A 22,175-nucleotide genomic window follows, 5' to 3' on the forward strand; every position below is an offset into this window, starting at 1 on the left:
GTGGAGGTTGCCATGAGCAGAGATTGCACCACTGTACTCCAGCCTGGGCGACAGAGTGAAACTCTGTCTCAATAATAATATTAATAATAATAAAAAATAAATAAATAATAACTTTGGCTGGGTGGTGAAACTTCGTCTCTACTAAAAATACAAAAAATTAGCCAGGCGTGGTGGTGGACGCCTGTAGTCCCAGCTACTTGGGAGGCTGAGGCAGGAGAATGGTGTGAACCCAGGAGGCGGAGATTGCAGTGAGCCGAGATGGCGCCACTGCACTCCAGCCTGGGTAATAATAATAATTTCAAGATGACTACAGCAGATAATTAAACCCAGCATGGAGCCCTGTATGACTGCACAAGCCACATGCTGAAGAAGCCGGCCCTGCTGCAGACTGGATTTACAAGTTACAAGTATAGTCATATGCCTCTTGCATTTGAGTCAGGCCTCCTTTCCCCTCAGCACTTCCCAGTTACCTCTGCTATGAGCTCTGCAAGTCCTGGGTTGCAGAGTAGGAGCCAGCGCCTCGGAGTGATCCCATTGGTTTTATTCTGAAACTTGTCAGGTTCTAGTTCACTAAAGTCCTTGAATCTGGAGACAGAGTATACACATCACTGAATTTGGCTGAAACGGCAAAGGGTCCTGCACACTGGATAAAGTTTGGAATTATATTCAAGAAGCCAAGTGCAGGCTTAGAAAGGTTAAATAAAGGTGGAGGGACAGGCTGACAGTAGCTATGGCTGTCATTTAAATAGAAATTCATTTGCAACTCAAAAGAATTACCAGAAAAATTCCAAATCTAGTCACTTCCATCTGACTTCTTTACACTGACATATATACCACACTTTCAGTAGAATAGTTTTTTGGTATTTTTTTGTTTTTGTTTGTTTATTTGTTTTGGCTCCTATGTCTAGAATTAAGATGACTCTGAGAGGAAAGCATTTTTTTCTTTCCTTTTCTTTTTTTTTAGAGAAGAGTTTTTTTTTTTTGTATAGAAGAAAATACTTTTAAACATTTGAACAAGGCCTTTCCTCATCCCTAAGTGCAACCCTGCATTTAGTAGCATCATTCCATTAATAGATCAGTGTCAGACCCACTGTCAGAGTAATGGAGGCTCACACTTTAGTCTTCACGATGTCTGAGTGGATTTTAGCCACGCCATTCACAGTGTGGGAACCCACAATGCAGAGATGGGCCATGTTGATCCTTTTGCTTCCTTCCTCTTCTATCAGAGACATCCTTCTCAGACGGTCCACATCTTTAGGAAACAAGGCCACAATTTTCTAGCCAAAGGAAGAGAAAGCCCTTGCTGGTCACTCAGGTTTAAAGCAACATTGGGATAACGTTGTTCATGTCTTAAGCAACATCTTTGGTGTACTCAATATAAATTTCACTTCCACGGGGAGGAGGTGAGTTAGTTCTACGGAGGTGCCATCTCTCCATTTCAGCACTTTCAAAAAGCTGCCTTTGCCGGAGCCCCACTGGGACTCAAGTACTTTTGCTGTATCAATGATCGAAAGATGTTTGGTAAGAGGGAACACTGTAGCCATCTGTAACACCTTAAGACCTTACGCTCATGAAAAGAAAAAAAATCTCTCAAAATGACTTACATCTAAATGCTTCTGATTTATCTCATAAATGATTTCCAAATGTCGAGGGAGCAGCTTCTCCACCAGGTCCACGGGCCAGCGCTCCAGGGCTTCTGGGAGCACTGTGTGGTTGGTGTAGGCGAAGGTCTTCTGGGTGAGCTCCCAAGCCTGGGGGAAAGGAAGGAGTCAGCTGCTTGCCCTGAAGGCGGGCACCCCACTGCACAGGCCAAACCCTTCTTTAACCCTACCCTGCCTGCAACAGGACAATTCCAAGTGTGCATAGTCAGACACACTCAATTCCACTAAGTTCCCGAATAGTCCAGATAATGGAAACATGTTCTGGGTGTGAGGGGGAAGTCATTTGTAAAGCTACCTGATGAAACTTAAGACAGCATTCTGATCAATCTATCTACTATCCTTACATGTCTTTCATTTATTAAATACACAAAAACTGAGGGATAAAACCATAAGCAGTGCTCTTAGCAAGTACAAAGTATGTAAAATGCTGACTTCTAAAACATTGGGGACACTCAATTAGCTGTCTTCTGAGGTTAGAGAACTTAATTTTTAATCTTTTTCCACACAAAAATGGTAAACAATATAAGCCTTAATACAGCTACTGATTTGTGTCCCATTAGGAATGTACTCATTTATTTTATAGTCTTACTCCCTGTAAAACTCTAAGGATGGAGAAATGTCAGCATCAGGGAAAATATACCTTTAACTGTTGAAAGTTAGCAACAATAACTTACTTTGAAAAACTAAAAAGGGAGTTTTTGGCAGTCTTTCACCTGCAGCCATTCTGGTTAATTAAAGGAAAAAGAAGCCAAACTATCCAGACCTTGGACCAGGGCAGTTTTTCAATATCCACAAAAATCCTCATCAGCTCAGGGATGGCGAGTGCAGGGTGAGTGTCATTCAGCTGGATGGCCACCTGGGTGGGGAAAGACATCAATGTGAAGGCAACGGATGGCTCAGGGTCTGGCTTCCTTGTCCTAACACATCTAGAGAAAGCACTGGATGATATGCCCACCCTCTATGAAATGCTTGATGCACACTATTCCTGCTCAACGTTTTTAGCACTGAGAGAGAGGAATTAATCTGATAGGAAATCCCAGTCAGTCCCTCAGTGGACCCCACTTGCATCCACAGACTAAATACTTGCCTGATCCGGGAAGGCATCAAACACAGTTCCTGTACCACAGGTGGAGCCAAACTTGGAAGCTTTGAAACGGCGGATGATATCTTGCAAGGTTGCAGCCACCACAAAGTATTCCTGCTTCAATCTTAGCTCCTTCCCTTCAAAAAACTTCAAGCCAGAGAGATAGAATGAAAGTGGTTCATATTATAGGTGTGGCCAAAATGTGACTGGTGTCTCTTGCCCTGGGAACTTTAGGACTAAGGCCCACTGGACATCTGCTGAGGGGTGGTGGTTTGAATGCCAAACTGTGAGCCTTTGCTCTTTCCTGAGACCCCATGAAAATGGCACTAAAAGGATTCTCTAAAGGCATACAGATAAAAGATAAAGAGGTTGGGATAAAGACAATAGCAACGACCTTTTAGAGGCTGAAAACCAGATGCATGAATGGTAAGTGATTCAGAAGACCTAAGACAGCCACATCCTGACCTGGTAGTGGGGAAAAGCCAAAAGGCAACTCAGTGTGTACATTGGAGCCCCTCAAGGCTCAGGAATTGGTAGTACCAAGTACTTTTGGAAGTAGGGAAGAAGATGAAGGAAAAGGTTAATGACAGCCTAAGGACACTTGGCCTCCGACCTTATCTCCAGTTCCTGCAGCTGAACACAACCAGCACAATGTCCATGACCGCCTTCCTCACTGCAGTCCCATTCCTGGCAGGCAATGTATCAGGAAGCACTGGCAGCCGTGGACCGTGTGGAGAACCACGACTGGCTGAGAATGCCCTACACGACTGCGAGACAGGATTGCAGCCAGGCCATGGTGTGCAGGGTGGAGGCCTTAGAGGCCACGATGGCGGCCACCTTCCAAGTTCCTCCCACATAAATTTGCTGTCAGTCAGCAAAACCGTGTAAATGTCACCAATAAACGGTCCTAACCCTGAGCCATTACCCTTCAATTTTTATAGATCATGGAGCTGCCCTGTCTTTACCTGGTCGCAGAATTAAAAACTGTAGCTTCTATTAAAAATGTAAGCCTTCACTAATATCCAAAATCTACAAGGAATTCAAACAAATCAGCAAGAAAAAAAAATAATCCCATGAAAAAGTGGCAAAGGACATGAATAGACAATTCTCAAAAGAAGATATACAAACAGCCAAGAGGCATATGAAAAAATGCTCAATATCACTAATTATCAGGGAGATGCAAATTAAAATCACAATGAGATACCACCTTACTCCTGCAAGAACGGCCATAATTAAAAAGTCAAAAAACAATAGGTGTTGGTGTGGATGTGGTGAAAAGGGAACACTTTCTACACTGCTGGTGGGAATGTAAATTACTACAGCTACTATGTTAAACAGTATGGAGATTCCTCAAAGAACTAAAAGTAGAACTACCATTTGATCCAGCAATCCCACTACTGGACATCTAGCCAAAGGAAAAGAAGTCATTATATGAAAAAGACACACGGACGCACACACGTTTATGGCAGCACAATTCGCAGTTACAAAGATATGGAATCAGTCTAGGTGCCCATCAACCAATGAGTGGATAAAGAATATGTGAGATATATATATATATATATACACACACACACACACATATATACACACACACACACATATACCATGGAATACTACTCAGCCACAAAAAGGAACAAAATAATGTCTTTTGCAGCAACTTCGATGAAGCTGGAAGCTATTATTCTAAGTGAAAGTAACTTAGGAATGGAAACCCGAATATTGCATGTTCTCACTTGTAAGTGGGAGCTTAAGCTATGAGGATGCAAAGGTAAGAGAATGATGTAATGGACTTTGGGGACTTGAGGGATAAAAGGCAATTTATTGGGTGTATACTGCTCAGGTAACAGGTGTGTAAAATCTCAGAAATTACCACTAAATAACTTATCCATGTAACCAAAACTACATGTACCCCTAAAACTATTAAAATTAAAATTTTTTAAATGATGAGCACCCCACCCCCCAAATGTAAGCCTTGGACTAAAGTCTTATTAAAACAAATGAATATGAGCATAGAGGTCTGCATATAGAATATCTGGGGCTCTAAACTCCCTAATACTTAAAAGTATAATCATTGACCTAGGCCAGTGATTCTATGTCACTGACCTATGTCACAGTTTCCTTTTTTTAGTCTGATAGGAATATATCAGTGATTTCCTTGATCACAGATAATATAAAACAAATATATGTGTATATATAATAAAAATATATTAAAATATATTAAACATATATATTAATATAATATTTATATTTATATTTATATTTTTGAGACAGGGTCTGGCTCTGTTGCCCAAGCTAGAGTGCAGTGACGTGATGTTGGCTCACTGCAACCTCTGCCTCCCAGTCTCCAGCAATCCTCTTACTTCAGCTTCCTGAGTAGCTGGAACTACAGGCATGCACCACCATGCCTGGCTATTTTTTTTTTTTTTTTTCGAGATGGAGTCTCACTCTGTCGCCCAGGCTGGAATGCAGTGGCGTGATCTGATTCCAGCTCACGGCAGCCTCTGCCTCTCGGGTTCAAGCGATTCTCCTGCCTCAGCCTCCCAAGTAGCTGGGATTACAGGCATGCGCTACCATGCCTGGCTAATTTTTGTACTTTTTGTAGAGACGGGGTTTCACCATATTGCCCAGACTGGCCTCGAACTCCTGAGTTCAAGCAATCTGCCCATGTCAGCCTCCTAAAGTGTTGGGATTACAGGCTTGAGCCACTGCACCAGGCCATAAAGCATATTTTGAATGAAGGCTGCAATAAGCTACAAACTATGATTTGAGGTCTTTGCTTAAGTATGAGATACTTGATGGAGGCTTTATTGCAACATTAGTTAGTGTACCTCCTGTCAAGAATAATTGCCTAAACTTAAATGGAAATATGAGTCTTTTTCAGTTAAACACATTCCTAGAATTAGCATTTTCCTCTGGGATTTAGCTATTAAAAGGGGATATTTAAATGAACTAAAAAGTATTTATCAGAAAAAAAGATTAAGTTAATAGAATAAGTAAAGTGAACATATTGAGAGGAAATGTATATAACTGGGCATAGTATGGGCTAAATTAGGGAAAATTCATCAGAAAACCAAGCAAGCAAAGAAATTAAAATTATTAATTCCAGGATAAGTTAAACATTTTAAGAAAAGGAAAAGTAATCATTATATGAGGACATACATATGCACAGATCAGCTGTCTGTAGCATTACATAGTCATAATAATGTAAATGCTGATTAAGGAGTTAGTGGAAATTATGATGCAAGCATGTTGAGAGAATTGGGGATGGGAAGTATGTGTTCATGTGGTGAGGGTGGGAGTACATGTGAGGATGTGAGCTAGATTCTCATCTTCAATGGTGGGGAGTCAACAAACAATTGTAAAAAAGAAAAAAAATCAACAAGTAGCAATAACTGCATGTTATTCAGAAATATGGAAGTAAGTACCCAGAAAATCAATTATGTGTATATACAACTTTGATAAAAATTAGAAGTCTGGATTAAAAATTAAAAGTCATTAATAGAAAACTGTCTGGATTGATAGTACAGGTTGAGCATCTCTAATCTGGAAATCCAAAATCTGAAACTTTTTGAGTACTCATGTGACACAGCCAAGTGGAAAATTCTACCCCTGACCTCATGTGACAGTTCATAATCAACACAGAGTCAAAACTTTGTTTCATGCACAAAATTACTAAAAATATTGTACAAAATTGCTTCAGACTGTGTGCATAATGTGTATAATGTGTATATGAAACATAAATGGATTTTGTGTTTATCCTTGGGTCTCATCCTCAAGATATCTCATTATATATGCAAATATTCCAAAATCTGAAAACATCTGAATTCTGAAACACTACTGGTCCCAAGCATTTTGGATAAGGCATACTCAACCTGTACCAACGGAAATTTATAGGTGGTAGAATTAGGAACCAGCTTTTATTTTATTCTTGGTACTTTTTATGTTACTCGTATATTTTTTCTAATGACATGTATCATTGTAAAAGTTATGAAGTCATTATTCTAAAACATAATAAATAGCACTATGGAATCCACCTCTAATAAACTGTAACATTTATTGAGCCAGGAAAGTTTTAAGGTCCTAGAAATAAAATGATTAATTATGCACAGTCCTTGACTTGAAGAAGTTCAAATTAGTAGGCAAAGGGGGGGTATAAACAAGGCTATAAATACAATGTGATGATTTTTTTAAAAAAATTAACTTAAGCTAAATATACAGTATTTTGAGAACCTGGGTGATCAGGTAATTCTTAACCTAAGCCCTAAAAGATGAGTAGGAATGTGTCAGAATTGACACACAGGGTCAGAATATTCCCTGCAAGCAATGGATGCCGTGCAAGGCATGGAGGTGGGAAGGAACAGGGTCAATAGTCCTGCACAGCTGGGGCCTATTGTTGGGGCAAAATCATGGAAGATGCATCAGGGGACTGGTAACCACATCAATGAAGAACTTAGGTAACATGACTAAGATTCTGTCCTTCTCTTATAGGTGATCCAAAGTCTTTCAAGAGTTTTAAGCAGGGAACAGATATCTCAAAGCTGCAGAGTGAAGAAAGGTGCAGGCTTCCTGGAAGAGAAACTAATGTTTGGACTAGGGCTATGGCCAAGTTGAGAAGAATGAATTTGTTATTGTAATTACAATACAAAAGGATTTATCAGCTCACTCTTAAAAACAAACAAACAAAAACATGATCCTGAGAGCTCCCTTTTACCCAACAAATCTAGTCAACTTTTTGCCCCGTGCTAACTTCGTATATATTGTCAGTTACTGCAGATGATTATTTCCCAGTAAAATTAGCTTTGGTCCTTACTGAAGACAGGAAGATGAATTTCAAGCCCCTGCAGCCTGGGTTTAGGTTGGCAGTATGGTCCCAGACTTGGAAGAATTCTTACTTTGACCCTGACATAGAATAACTTTTTGCTTTTGGGTTAGAGATTTCTCTGAAATGTACTGAGGCCACAATGTTTTCCACAAAGGAATAATAACATATACCATTAGGTTCCTAAAAATGCTTCAGCAAAATCCATGTAATCATCTTCCTTTCTGAGGGATTATGATTTAACAGCAGGTGGACATCTGGTATTAAGGACTATTCATGTCCTAGTCCCCCCAAGATCCTTGTTTTCTGCCATCTTTGTAAAGCAGAGTGCTAATTTTATTGCTTCTGAGAAAACTTTAAAAAAATCATTACAGCTTCATGAAAAGGATTTTACCCATAGAGAAGTTTAGAGTTACGTATATTTAAAACAACTAAGAATCAATAGCAGTTACCTGAGATCCAGTTCCAAGTTGTGTGTGTGTGTGTGTGTGTGTGTGTTGAAACGGAGTTTCACTCTGTCACCCAGGCTGGAGTGCAGTGGTGCAGTCTTGGCTCACTACAATCTCTGTCTCCTAGGCTCAAGCGATTTTCCTGCATGTTGGTCAGGCTGGTCTTGAACTTCTGACCTCAAATGATCTGCCCGCCTCAGTCTCCCAAAGTGCTGGGATTACAGGCATGAGCCATTGCACCCAGCCCCAAGTGTTTTTTCTTAACCAAGCTATATTTATAATAAAATTAGAATAATTGAATTGACGACAAGAAAAAGATACAAAAGAAAAAGATACAAGTCAGTGGCAGGAGAAACAGGTGTTTGTTCATGGGACTACCCCAGGGTATCTGACTCCATCCAGCATCAGGGCAGAGGACCAGAAAGGGCCTAGTCAGTGAGAGAAGAGGCGAGGCAGGAAATCTTCACTGTCTTCTGACTTTGCAGATAAACTTTCTATCTGGAAAGGAAGTAGTGCTTCACCAGTGATTTACTTCATCTCTTATATCCAGGTTTTGTTTCAAAATACATCTCTAGAACTTCCCCGTTAGTGATAGGGTCACTAATCAAGGGCAAAATATAAATTCTGATTTCATGAACTATACAGATTTGCTTTCCTTACTTGGTTGGGAGGGGAAATCTAGACAATTCAGGAAGAAATATGGAGCTTCTTCTGCACATGGAAAAACATCGATATTAAATGTGTTTTATAAGTTACTGAACAGGCTCTTGTGAAATAAGCTGCTCCTGTTGCCACTAAGAAAGCAACCTTGATCACTCACATTGTCATTGGGATAGAGGACCCGGGAGATGTTCTCGGCCAGGTTTCGGTCCAGCACAGCCTGAATGTAGTCTCCAACATTAACTAGGGGAAAGTTAGAGAAACAATAAATAGAGAAACCAGCCATTGTTGGAAACCTCTTGATCTCACTGGCTCTGTGCTGTGTGTCATGTGGGATTCCTAAAATTCCTAAAAATCCCAAAGGATTTCAACACACCATCATGCTGGACTTCACATGAGAATTGCTTGAAAAATGCCCTCCCTACTTCCTCCATACAACACCTGCTTAGTCACTGAAATTCAGATCAGAAACTCAAGGCTTTTTTGTTTGTTTGTTTCAAGCTCAATTTGGTTCTAACTAGCAATCAAAAAGATTAAGCACACGCATAAAGAAACCAAGATCTGTGCTGTACTCACAGTCTCTGAGGTTAAAGTCATTTGGTGCCCGAGCAGACCAGAGGCGCATGGTGTTGACAGTGTTGTTCATGTAGCCGGGCACCGGGGTGTCATATGGCAGAGCCAGGACCACCTGTAGGATTAAACAGAAACAGCTGCTCATTGTTTCCCAAGTGTGATGACATAGGTTGAACATGGGGCTGAGAGACTGCAATGGAATTCTATTCCTGGCTCCATCACCAACTCAAATTGTGTGAGGCCTAAATGGAGAAGAGGGTCCCAGGGCTGTAAAGGGTATTAGAGGAACATGTGGTTCCTCCCCCACCTGGTACAATCTAGTGACTGGAACTATACACACTGACGGTCCTTTATAATGTTTCTATGTTGACTCTCCATGTGTCCTTGCCCTGATATAAATGCAGTGGAATGGAATGATATGGTATTGGTATTCAAAAAAGTTTATCTTTCATGTTTCATATCAAGCCATTGCTCTAATAATAATAAAATATGATATGCAAACAAAGTGACAATGTGAATCTGTACCCACCAAAAAATAGCACTTAGAATACATTTTGCATAGGTTTTTCAGTGATCTGATTTCAAATATGATGAAAATCAATGGAATAGGAAATTTATGAAGCTATAACATCTCATATAATATTTAAAATGCTGTGCTAGATTTTTAAAGTTGCATAAGGAGTTATTTTAGTGATTCCTATAGTGATCTGCCAAATCAACTGATAATTAGCTGAGTTGAGTCTAAGAGGTAAGTTTTGGAAAATCTAGCTTGATCTTTGTGACAGTCACCGAAATAGAGAAGAGGAAGATGAAGTATGTTTCACAGTGCATCGAAAATTCATGTGAGAAATGATTCATTTTTATTCCCTGCCTCATCAGAGTCAAGCTCGAAGGAAGGAGAATGACAGAATAATTGAACTGGAGGATGCTGGATCTTATTTAGTGCAACCCACTTATTTTGGACATGAGGGAGCTGAAGCTGAGAGAGAAGTGACTTGTCCAAGGTCACAGTCATGGCAGCATTGAAACCTAAACACGCATCTCTTTAATTTGGTCTGCCAAATTGTGAATGAATGAAGCATTCTAGTCCATATCAATCACATATATTCAGTCATGCTTTCATGATCACCGTGACCTCAAAGTAATAAATTACCCCCATTTAAATATCTTTCATTAATATATAAAGTCTCTGGACTTTTAAAGCAAGTTGTAATCAATCAGGGAAAGTCATTTGCAGGCTGAGATTGAGTCTCGGTTCAAACAAGAGTTTGACCCTTCTGACCCTTGAAGCATAATTAAGGCAGCCCAGGAAGTGCACAGCTTAGATCTTCTTTCAGAGAACCTCAAAGAGAACTTGCTCCCTCAGAGCTCACACCAAGGCTGTGCTCTCTGGGATGCTCCATGTGGCTGGGACACTAAATGGGCAATCTTTAGTCTCAGGCTCCATCAGCCTGGCCACTTGCTCAGAGTGGCACTGTGGTCTGAGGCTCTCCATGAGAATCCTCTTTCTTTGCACTTCACTTTTCACAGGTGGCACACCCGTGTCACAGTCTGAAGACTTCCTCGTCCTGCTCCGTCTCCTCTTTATCTTTCATAGCCTTCCCCCCAGTATGTCACTTGCACTTCTTCTCTCTGGTGTCTGTTTCCTAGAGGACCTAAACTGACACATGACTGTGTCATTTGACTTTATTGGAAGCCATCCCATGCATGCACAGAGCACATGTGGCCTCATGCTCTGAGCTCACTGGGTACCAGTTTGGGATTAATTCATGTGATTACTTCAATCTATGAAGCTAAGTTGCATGACTTGGGCCAGCTCACTTATATTACCTCTGCCCCCTAACCTTGCCTCTGTGGGCCCAGAAACACACACTCTCTCTAATTGAATTTCTCGATACTTTATGAAAATATCTAGAGGTGCTTTGTAAATACACGTTAGCTCAGCAGTGGGACCCACAGTGTAAATAAAATGCTTCCAGGATTGATTGTGTAAACTGCATACTTTTATTTTTATTTTATTTTATTTTATTTTATTTTTTTGAGATGGAGTCTCATTTTGTCACCCAGGCTGGAGTGCAGTGACATGATCTTGGCTCACTGCAACCTCCGCCTCCTGGGTTCAAGCGATTCTCCTGCCTCAGCCTCCCAAGTAGCTGGGACTACAGGCATAGGCCACCACGCCTGGCTAATTTTTGTATTTTTAGTAGAGATAGGGTTTCACCATGTTGGCCAGGCTGGTCTTGAACTCCTGACCTCAGGTGACCTGCCCGCCTCGGCCTCCCGAAGTGCTGGGATTACAGGTGTGATCCACTGCGCCCAGCCAGGAATGACATTTAAAATTATTCAATTTTGCTATCAACACCTTAATATAAAACCAAAGAGGTAAGCACGCTGGTTACTATAGAACTGACAGTTTTCTGGTGCCAAAAAAAAAAACCACCAAAAAACAAAAAACAAACAAACAAACAATGATTTTCTGACAAAGTTGATTGCAAAATGACCCTTGTAAAAGTCACTCCTCTCTTGGTCTCAGCTCCCTTGTCTCAAAAATGAGTGGGTTGCACTAAGAGAAGTAGCAGATTTATTTACAAAAACATATTCTATTACTCAATACACAACATGCCCTATACTCAATATCACACTGTATGCTACATAGTCAATGTATTATCTGCTGAACTAAATACTATACAAAATGCTGGCTATGCGAGCACTCTGAATACCTGAGTGTCAATCCACTTGGTCCCAGTATTGGTGTGTTCTACTTTTCCATAGAAGTGCACAGGCAGCATGAATTCTGGGCGGGACTTCTCCCAAGGGTTTCCATATCTGAGCCAATCATCTGCTTCTTCTACCTGCAAAAGGATACAGTATTGCTTAGAATTTATTTGTGAGGAAATGTGAACCTAGCCCTTCAATTATATTAAGTTTAAAACATCTTTAACTGAAACAACTTATGAATACTGAGTACTCTTTTATAATTGTTTTACAGCCTACAATTAACAATAATAATACTTGTTAATACAGCTCTAAATATTTTATATGTATGACTGCATTTAATCCTCACATTATATCAACCATATAGGAGGGAACTATGATTCCTCTTTTAAAGATGAGGAATTGTAACTGCTCAAGGTCAAACAGTAAACGGTACAGATAAGATCTCAAGGTCAAACAGTAAATGACAGAGATAAGATCTGCGCTTAGGTCTCTGTGTTCCACAGCCTGTGTCTGAACATCTGTGAATCCAATTGTCCAGCTTCAGCTAAAGACAGAGGCCTTCCGGGGATGTTTACCATTGGACACCTGGGCCTGTCGAGTCCTACACAATGGGTTCAGTCAAGATTCTTGTGGCTCGAATATACAGAATCAGTTAGAAAATGCTACTTACAGAACACTCTTTTAATCAAGCTTATTGATACAGGTACAGAACATTATTGCATTACGTAGTCTTTGCTTATATTAATCCTTATGTAATTTTGATTTGATAATGAACTATAGATTATAGTTTATTTTGAAAATAACATATTCTAAGAAGTAATGAACTTATTTTATTGACAATTTCAATATTTTCCTAGGTATTTATGTCAATGTATAACAAAATATTTCTTATATACAATTTTAAACTATGGTTTCTATTTAGGATATCCTGGATATCAAATACATTTTCATTTGCAACAAACAAACAAACACATCAAAATAAGAACACCACCACCACCAAACACATTGGAGGGGGATGTATTTTTAAAGTAAATTATTAACCTTTAAAATATTACACATACAGTTGTGGATTGCTTAACGACAGGGATACATTCTGAAAAATGTGTTGTTAGGCAATGTTGTCATTGTGCAAACATCACAGAGTGCACTTATACAAACGCAGATGGTGTTGCCTACTACACACCTGAGCTATATGGTATGGCCTCCTGCTCCTAGACTACAAACCTATACAGCACGTTACTGTACTGAATACTGTAGGCAATGGTAACACGATGGTAAGTGTTTGTGTATCTAAACACATCCAAACATAGAAATGGTACAGTAAAAATTCAGTATAAGACATAAGAAATGGTACACCTGTAGGAGACAGCTCCATTACCATCTTACGGGACCACCATTGCATATGTGCTCTATTGTTGACTGAAATGTCGTTATGTGGTGCATGACTATACGTTAAAAAATGGAATTGTGTTCTGGCCAGAAGGGGGTAAAAAAAAAGCAGCTTTGTCAATGAGATCATCTCCAAGATGGTTATTTTACCTATTTGATTCCTCATATCCACCTCTTAGAAAACTCAGCTGTAGTTTTAAAAGATATTGCTTAAGAATTAAACACAATGTTGGACATCTCATGATCACCTAAACATGAGTGTAATGCCTGTTTCAGGAACAGTGTGAAGAGACAAAAATAAACACTAAAGATTATTGTCAACAGCTAGACAAATGAATACACGTTCACTTATTCAAACTTTGATAATGACTTTTTATCAAGAAAGCTGGTAAGCTTCCCACTAATATTAACTACCAGCGTCATGATGAATGGAAATGGGACTCATAGCAACAACATCTTTAGTTAGGAGAGCTAGGAGTTAGCCACTGGAGGAAGGAGGAGGTATCAGATGCAAGATGAAGCCTAGGGAAGGCTGGAGAGAGACCTGAGCTCATCAGAAAGTCACATCTTCTTAAAATTTTAATAAAGAAACAATTGAGGTTTGCCAATTGACAAGAAGCTTGTTAAAGAGTCCATTAACTTGGCCAGGTGTGGTGGCAACTCCTGTAATCGCAGCACTTTGGGAGGCCAAGGTGGGCGCATCATGAGGTCAAGAGTTTGAGACCAGCCTGGCCAACATGGTGAAACCCTGTCTCTACTAAAAATTCAAAAATTAGCTGGACATGGTGGCAGGCACCTGTAATCCTAGCTACTCAGGAGGCTGAGGCAGGAGAATCACTTGAACCCGGGAGGCAGAGGTTGCAGTGAGCAGAGATTGTGCCACCGCACTCCAGCCTGGGCTACAGAGCGAGATTCCATCTCAAAAAAAAAAAAAAAAAAAAAAGTCCATTAGCACAGCTTCATAACTAGAAACGCTATAATAAGTAAAATGATAACATCAACAAAGAATCAAAACACCCTGACTTACAAAATACTTTGTTCTGCACTTAGGCAAGGGCCAATTTTGGGTTTTAAAATACTGAGCAATGTGAACACTGCTTCCTGTAACAGGAAAGAACCTTGTTTCAGCACACGGGGCTGTTGTAAAACCCATCTGAAAGCATTATATGAAATAGGAGGACGATGAGGCAGAAACAGTTTTCCTCTGAAAACTCATGACCGTGGGAGAACTGACGACATTTTTTTTTTTTTTGCTGAGAAATGCAGCAGGATCATATACTGTCCTGCTCCCAAGAAGCCTGAAGTGCTCAGATAAGAGAGGATGGGCTCTGAACTTCCTCCTGTGGGTTCACTCCTTGACTCCTGTGGAAGTCAGAGGTTGCATTTACTCTTTTTATTTTTATTTTTATTTTTTTGAGACACAGTTTTGCTCTGTCACCCAGGCTGGAGTCCAGTGGCACAATCTTGGCTCGCTGCAACCTCTGCCTCCCAGATTCAAGTGATTCTCCTGCCTCATCCTCCCAAGTAGCTGGGATTACAGGTGCCCACCACCACACACAGCTAATTTTTGTATTTTTAGTAGAGATGGGGTTTCACCATGTTGGCCAGGCTGATCTTGAACTCCTGACCTCAAGTGATCCGCCTGCCTCGGCCTCCCAAAGTGCTGGGATTACAGGCGTGAGACACTGCGCCCGGCCACATGACATTCTTAATGCCATCAAATATTGGTTGAATTTTTTTCCTGCCAAATAATGATTGGTTTTAGCTTTATGGGGCTAACAACTTGGAGACTTTATTTTCTTGCTGTTCTTTATTGTGAATCTCTCACTGATTCAGTAAAGAATCGGTGAATAATTATATCAATTTTATAAGATTTGTATATAAGGTAGATTGAGAAACAAATGTTTCATAACAATAAGTTGATCTGAGGAGATCTGAGGAGAAGGAGAGAACTATCCCTTGCTGCCTCCACTAAATCCACAGAAGCTGCCATATGGTGATAAACCTTCTCTCTACCTTGCTTTCTTCCAATGAATTGACAAATTGATCTGTAAATTTAGGTTTCCATGTAGCCAGTGATCCCCAAAATGCACTAACATGCTAATCATATGAAGGGGTAGAGGTGGGGGGCCAAGATGGGAGAACTTTCATCTACATCCAAGTGAGCTGTCAGAGCTGTTTCATCGCAGAGGCTGCACAGGGCTGAAGAAAGCAAGTGCGGATCTGTGGAGTAAAAGAGCCAACCTGGGTGCAGGTGGCAGATGGACTAGGCATTTTTTTAGAGGAATGACTCAATGGAACCTGTCCCAGCCAGCAGGGATGGAGAGGTCAGCCCAGGAGACTCTGTTGACCGAATTCTAAGAAATGCTCTTCACCTGTGGGATATAGAGTCCACAAAGAACCAGCGAACAGACATCAGGAAAGCCCATGAACTTGGCTTTCTGATGTTATAAATAGCTGATAAATGTTTCTGTGGCACACCAAGAATTCCACAATGATAATTAGAAGCTTTGCTGAGTAACGTGAATCGTGCATGACTGGCTATCACGAACTAGGTGTGGGTTCTAAGAGGCAAGAGAAGGGCTGCAGAAGCCACCTGGATCCAGCTCCGAGATACATACTGTGAGCGCCTTTCCACCTAGGGCTTTGGTGTGATTGTGAAACTTCTGTGAGGTTGTTACAATCGTCTTTCTCCCCACTTCCTCCTCAGGGCCAGCAATTTTCATAGAGGACTATTACTGCACTCCCCATGAGAGTAGATGGTAAATATAGAATTTTAGCAATACAATTATTTTCCTCAGGGGGTTCATGATGAACACTCTACGACTGCAAATCTTCTTTGAAGAGACTCAAAAATTAAAAGCCCATCAACCTTTAAAAATCTTCCCAGCATGTGGAATTTTCATTAGTCTTCTTCAAATCTGCCTTTGTAAGAACAGTGTTACGTATGAGTGGGGGCATGACTGTACTCTGAAGAGGCCTGCTGCTTTCTTGACAGATGCTTTTTGTTTTTTATGGAAATAATTTCTTTTTTATGGTATGATATATTTTATGTTTGACAGTTAAAATCCCATTCCAGTAAACAATGGAGGTGCTAAGTAAAATCACATACTCTCCTGATTCAATTTCAAGTCATAATGAAAGAAGAAATGATGGTTGATAAGATTAGCTTTGGATTTTATTTTATGTTATTTTATTTGTTTATTTTTTTGAGACAGGGTCTCACTCACTCGCCCAGACAGGAGTGCAGTGGCACTATCTCAGCTCACTGCAACCTCCGCCTCCCAGGCTCAAGCGATTCTCCTGCCTCAGCCCCCAAGTAGCTGGGATTACAGGCGTGCGCCACTATCTCATGGCTAATTTTTGTATTTTTAGTAGAGACGGGAGTTTCACCATGTTGACCAGGCTGGTCTTGAACTCCTGACTTCAAATGATCCACCCACCTCGGCCTCCCAAAATGTTGGGATTATAGGCGTGAGCCACTGCACCTGGCCAGCTTTGCAATATTTTGAATGAGCAAAACCTATTTGGTCTTTCTTTATTTTTCTTTTTAAAGAACACTGGAATACACGCTTTCTTGGTCTGATAGGAGAGAAAGATAGTTTCCTGGAATAAAGATCATTTAAAAAGAGCAAAGGTAGGTGTGATAATAGTGGTCCTTCATAAAATGTAAGGGGAAAATATACCTGAGACAAAAAAATATTGAGATTTCTTTCCTGAGCTTCTTTTAAATCTTCCATCTGACAGTAGTTAAGAGATAAGAAATGAGATCCTTGGAGATTCTGGAGTATAGTGAGTAGCACACAGTATCCTTTTCAAAGGCTAAAATTAGATACCATGTGTTGTTTGGTTAGATTGTGTCAAAGTTTTGGTTGTCCTGGAAATGCCTGCTAAACTAGGCTCTCAGCATGGAACTCTAGGTTACTCCATTGGGGAGAGGAACAACTTATTTCATTTTTATAACTTTTAATGATTACAAAATACACATTACTTATAGAATATAAAACATGTAGAAGAGTAAATAGAAGATAGTACATATATTTCTTACGGAAAATGGATATGTAGAAGAGTACATAGAAGACAGTAGAAGTTGCCCGTCTTCCAGAGATAACTTCTGTTGAAGCTTTGATGTATTTTTTTCTAGCACTTTTCCTTTATCTTTCTGGCCTCTTCTGGATAGCTGAGGTTATATCACCCTTACAACTCTATATCCTCTACTTATAGCTAACACAAATGATTTCCTATTTTGTTAAAATTAATCAAAACTATAATATGAATGGCTTCACTAATATTTTATTATAGAATACCACAATTTATTAAAGTGTCCTCCTTTTCTTAGGCAAAATTAGCATTTTATTGTGTGCTTACTAATATTAGCATTTTATTGTGTGCCAGATATTTTACATGTTTTTATAATAATTCTGTAGAGTTTGTATCTCCATTTTGTCATTGAGAAAACTGAGGTTCAGGGAAGTTTGGTAACCTAATTGAGGCAGCATACCTTATAAAAGTAATCAGGTCTTCTAAGTTGATATTAGGTCTCAAATGAGAAATTGGGACCCAGGCTTCTCTTCTATAAGATGCTGCCTCTCAGCTTTTATTTGTTTGCGGGTAGCTAAAGATAAACAGCAATGGTCCTTAGCAAAATGTGGAAGTTTGTCTTCTACTCTATCCCCAGTATTCTCCTGAGCCTTTTTCCTTGGCATATTCTCTCATCAAACCAAATTTTTTAGTTTTTCCCTTCCTTGGCTCACAAAGAATCCAAATACTGAGGGAGGGAAAGAGGGCAGTGGTGACACTAAACTCATCCTCATTGGGCCATCTTCCTTTCTCCTAGCATCAGCCTAGGTCTCTGCATCCAGTCCCTGAGCGTTCTCTTGTTGGACTCATCTCATAAGTGTGGGAAAGGCTCAGAGAGCTCAGGGTTTTTGGAAACTGAAGATATATATTTCTGTCAATGGTGTATATATGAGACAAAAATAGGGAGAGAGAAAGCCTAAATTACACTTAGTATCAGCAAAAACTGTCCACACTAGGGCAATTGTAGACTCAAACAATTACTAGAGATTAAAAAAAAAAAAGTACCTAACAATCTGGTTTTCTTATATAAAGTAAAAGTAGTGTCATTTGGATAGATTTGTACAAATTTCTATGGAGCAATGTAATTATACATCTTAAATGCGTGCCAGATTTATTTGCTATAACAGTTAACAACACTGTCTGATTTCATCTTATAAAAAAATCAGGACACTTGGCTTGTATCTTGTAACCTTGGCATGTTAAGGAAGGCAAGACTCTGAGTGTAGAAGAGAATACTGAATGTGGTCCTGGGAATCTGGGGATATGGACATGTATCTGCCAGCAGTGTGATCTGAGTAACTTTACTTCCTCAGACACTCAGTGTTGTCACCTACAAAATGGCATCGTGCTTCCTACCATCAAGGGTTCTTGGCTGAGATCATGAGTCAAAGATGTGCCCTCCATAAGTTCACACATTTTAGTGGTCCACATTCAGGCAGTCAGTGATAAATATTTCAGAGCACCCTGTGAGTCAGCCACTGCACTCGGTGCCATGGATCTGGTGATGAGTGATACTGGAAGGTTCTCTGTTCTTGGGAAACTTACATCCTGAAGCGGGAAGATGGATAGATAGAACTCACTGATACCAACCAAATGCCAGAGAAATTAGTACAGCTCTATGTTAAAGGTCCATATATTATAAATCATCCAGAACACCATGAAAGAGAAGTACCTTAATAACAAAATTTAAAAAGATAGCTCACACACCTGCCATCCATCTCGGATCTTCTGATTGAAAATCCCGTATTCATACCGAATGCCATATCCATAGGCTGCAAGTCCCAGGGTTGCCATGGAATCCAAGAAGCAGGCTACATTCAACAGAGCACAGGCAAAAGATAGAGTCACTAAGCTGAGTCAAAATTTCCAGTCTTTCCCTAAAACACATGGTAGCCACAAAACATTGCTATATGAAGAACCACATTTGTATTCTAAAGCAGAGATACTACTGCACAATGGGTATTGATTTTTTTAAAAATAACTCATTTCTAATTATAAAATTAATACCATACAAAAGTTAGAAAATGTAAAAAATGTATAAAGAAGAAAATGTCATCTATAACCTCACCATCTAGAAATAACCACTGTGTACATTTTGTTTGAGAACAGATAAGGAAGCCAGCCTGCACGAGATAATGTCGATTATTGTTCCCACACTGCCTTTTCTAAGGGAAGCTCTCTCTATCCTCCCCTAAGACTCACCCCATTGGAAAAGACAGTCCCAGGAGAGTATAACTTACATATGTCCCATTCCCTTCCAGCACCTGACTGACAAGATATTCTGTGGCCAGCTCTGTTTCTTCCGGGCTCATGGAATTCTACTGTTGTTCAGATATTAGGTGATCATATGCTTCAGGGAGGCTGAACCAGGAAGTGAATCTTGCTCGATTGTTCTAATCTACTAAGCCAATCATAGCAATTGTATTTCCTTCTCCATGAGCATACAACGACATTCAATCAGATGAGAGGTGCTAGAAAGTCTGTTGGGTATAGAATTCTGGGAAATATTTTCCCTGCTGCCATTATCTTTTTTCCATGAGGGGAAAGACAAAAGGACCAGAGATGTGGAGTCCTGCCGTACTCCTGCTGCTGAACAAACCAGTCTTGGCATGGCCTAACCTCTGGAGTTCTTGTTATGTGATAACACATGTCCTTGTTGACTGAACCATTTTTGCTGGATTTTCTGTTATTTGATGACAGGGCATCTGATCCAGAACAGTGAACCAACAGGCTGGGTAAGGATCTGTCTTGTGGTTGGGTGAGAACTAAGGCGTTACACTAATCAGATTGTCCCTCCCAGGAATTTAAGCTGAGAAATGTACAGAGAATGAGGAAGTGTACAGTAGGAATTAAAACTGACAAGAATATTGAAAGCTGTAGATCAAACAGAAAGGGACTGAATGAGGTTGGTGGTACAGCCCTTAAAACAGAGATCCACAAACACAAATGGTCTAGGCTTTCAAGTTTTTCTAACATTGCCAGTCCCTATGCTCACATACGGCCTGGCTCTGCTCCCATTCCTGTTCTCTTTGAGCTGTGGCTCTTCAGCTTTTCCTGAGTCGTGATCAGATTATCCTTAGAGGGGGTCCCAACTTAGATGAGATCATCTAATGAGAATTCTCAGCTTCATCAGCCTCTTCACTCTGACTTTATCAGTCAACTTAAGGAGCGGTGCCATGAATGTCGGGCACAGAGTTAACCTAGTCAACGAAGACTGAGGGCTCGGGCTTCACATAAAAGGTAGGCAGGCTGGTTCTTATTCTTAGATGTGCATTTCATCAGCACTGCTGGCCTTCCTGCAGCCCCATAGAAAGCCTACTAAATTGTCAGATAATTCACTTCACGGGAAGGTGGCAAGTATCCCACAGGCATTGTTTTATTTTGTTTTGCACATTATTAATGGCAATGTTAAAGCACACTGTGACTAATGTACTAAGGATGAAAAAAAATGAAACAGATGCAAATGGATTTCTAGTAATTTGAGTGTATGCAAAATCAGAAGATTTTTGAACAATTTCTAAAAGAGAGGAGATAATTATTTTTCATAGAATACAATCTGATACATGTGTGGTAGTACATTTTTATTATTAAATTTAAATTTCACAGATAATACATTAATGCATCTTCTTAAAAATATTAAGTTACAGACAAAAAAATTTATTATGCCAGCATCCCCTTTGATCCCTATCCCAGTTCTGCACTCCTCCCTACAGGAGGTCATAGGGAACAGTTTAGTATTTAGAATTCCAGACCTTTTATTCTACATATTCACATTATATACCTATGTGCACACACACATATACACACCCATGCACACACATATATGTCTGGAATATATATCTTCCAGATATTTTTCCTACATATTTACACATACACACACACACACATTCACAGAAAATATTTAATTTTTAAAAAACATAAATGGTATCACACTGTATGGCTTTAATGCAATTTGATTTCTCTTTTAATTTGGATATCTATCTAGGAAAGTATATCTAGGTCAATTTTGTTCTTCAACAATCGGTGTAGTACTTTTATAAACTATACTGTAACAATTATTTTCCCCACATGTCTTCTTACGTGTGTTCTTCTTTAGGGTAGATATCAAGTAGAAGTACTAGGTTATAGAGATGGGTATTTTCTAAATTAATGGAGCTGGTATTATATTTTTAGTGCTTTCCTATATATTTGCTGAAAAATTATTCCCTGAAAAAAGCAAAGAACTCAAATTGTATCTATACTCAAAAAGGACATTAATTAAAAACCATACCAATAATATTAGTGTATCATTGCCCACTAGTCAATCAAGCAGTCAAGTGCACAAGGCAAGACAATGGTTGACCAACCGGGGTCATGCCTCTGACGGCAACTTAACTCAGGTCATGCCACACAAGGATGTGAGTTGAGAATCTTTGAACAAATAACAGTGAAGTAAAGGTGCTACTTTTGACCTAGATGTACTTTCCTGGATAGATCTCCAAATTAAAAAAGAAATCACATTGTATTAAAGCCATACAGTGTGATTATGTTTCTTAAAAATTAAATGTTTTCTGTGAATATATATATATGTGTGTGTGTGTGTGTGTGTGTGTGTGTAAATATGTAGAAAAAAGGTCTGGAAGATATATATTCCAGACGTTTATGCTTGTGTGTGTGTGTGTGTGTACAAATGTATATAATGTGCATGAATATGTAGAAAAAAAGGTCTGGAATTCTAAATACTAAACTGTTCCCTAGGACCC

At 39.7% G+C, this 22,175-nt stretch overlaps 1 protein-coding gene across 2 annotated transcripts in view; it reads right to left on the bottom strand.

The window, feature by feature from the left end:
- Nucleotides 1–22,175, bottom strand: part of PYGL (glycogen phosphorylase L) — a 42,825-nt gene that overhangs the window by 9,161 nt on the left and 11,489 nt on the right. Inside the window, exons 1-10 of one of the 2 annotated variants that reach the window (XM_077940994.1) lie at nt 19,674–19,788; nt 19,141–19,244; nt 11,967–12,098; nt 9,250–9,361; nt 8,834–8,916; nt 2,749–2,892; nt 2,425–2,517; nt 1,605–1,751; nt 1,114–1,277; nt 471–585 (exon numbers count right to left, since the gene is read on the bottom strand). In XM_077940994.1, the coding sequence (XP_077797120.1) occupies nt 471–585; nt 1,114–1,277; nt 1,605–1,751; nt 2,425–2,517; nt 2,749–2,892; nt 8,834–8,916; nt 9,250–9,361; nt 11,967–12,098; nt 19,141–19,227 (1,077 nt within the window). In that variant the 5' untranslated portion in view covers nt 19,228–19,244; nt 19,674–19,788. Of the gene's footprint in view, nt 1–470; nt 586–1,113; nt 1,278–1,604; nt 1,752–2,424; nt 2,518–2,748; nt 2,893–8,833; nt 8,917–9,249; nt 9,362–11,966; nt 12,099–19,140; nt 19,245–19,673; nt 19,789–22,175 lie in introns of those variants that run through there. The other variant, XM_001102253.4, reaches the window with a different exon arrangement.

Source organism: Macaca mulatta, chromosome 7 (assembly GCF_049350105.2).
Source record: "Macaca mulatta isolate MMU2019108-1 chromosome 7, T2T-MMU8v2.0, whole genome shotgun sequence".
NCBI classification, from domain to species: domain Eukaryota; kingdom Metazoa; phylum Chordata; class Mammalia; order Primates; family Cercopithecidae; genus Macaca; species Macaca mulatta.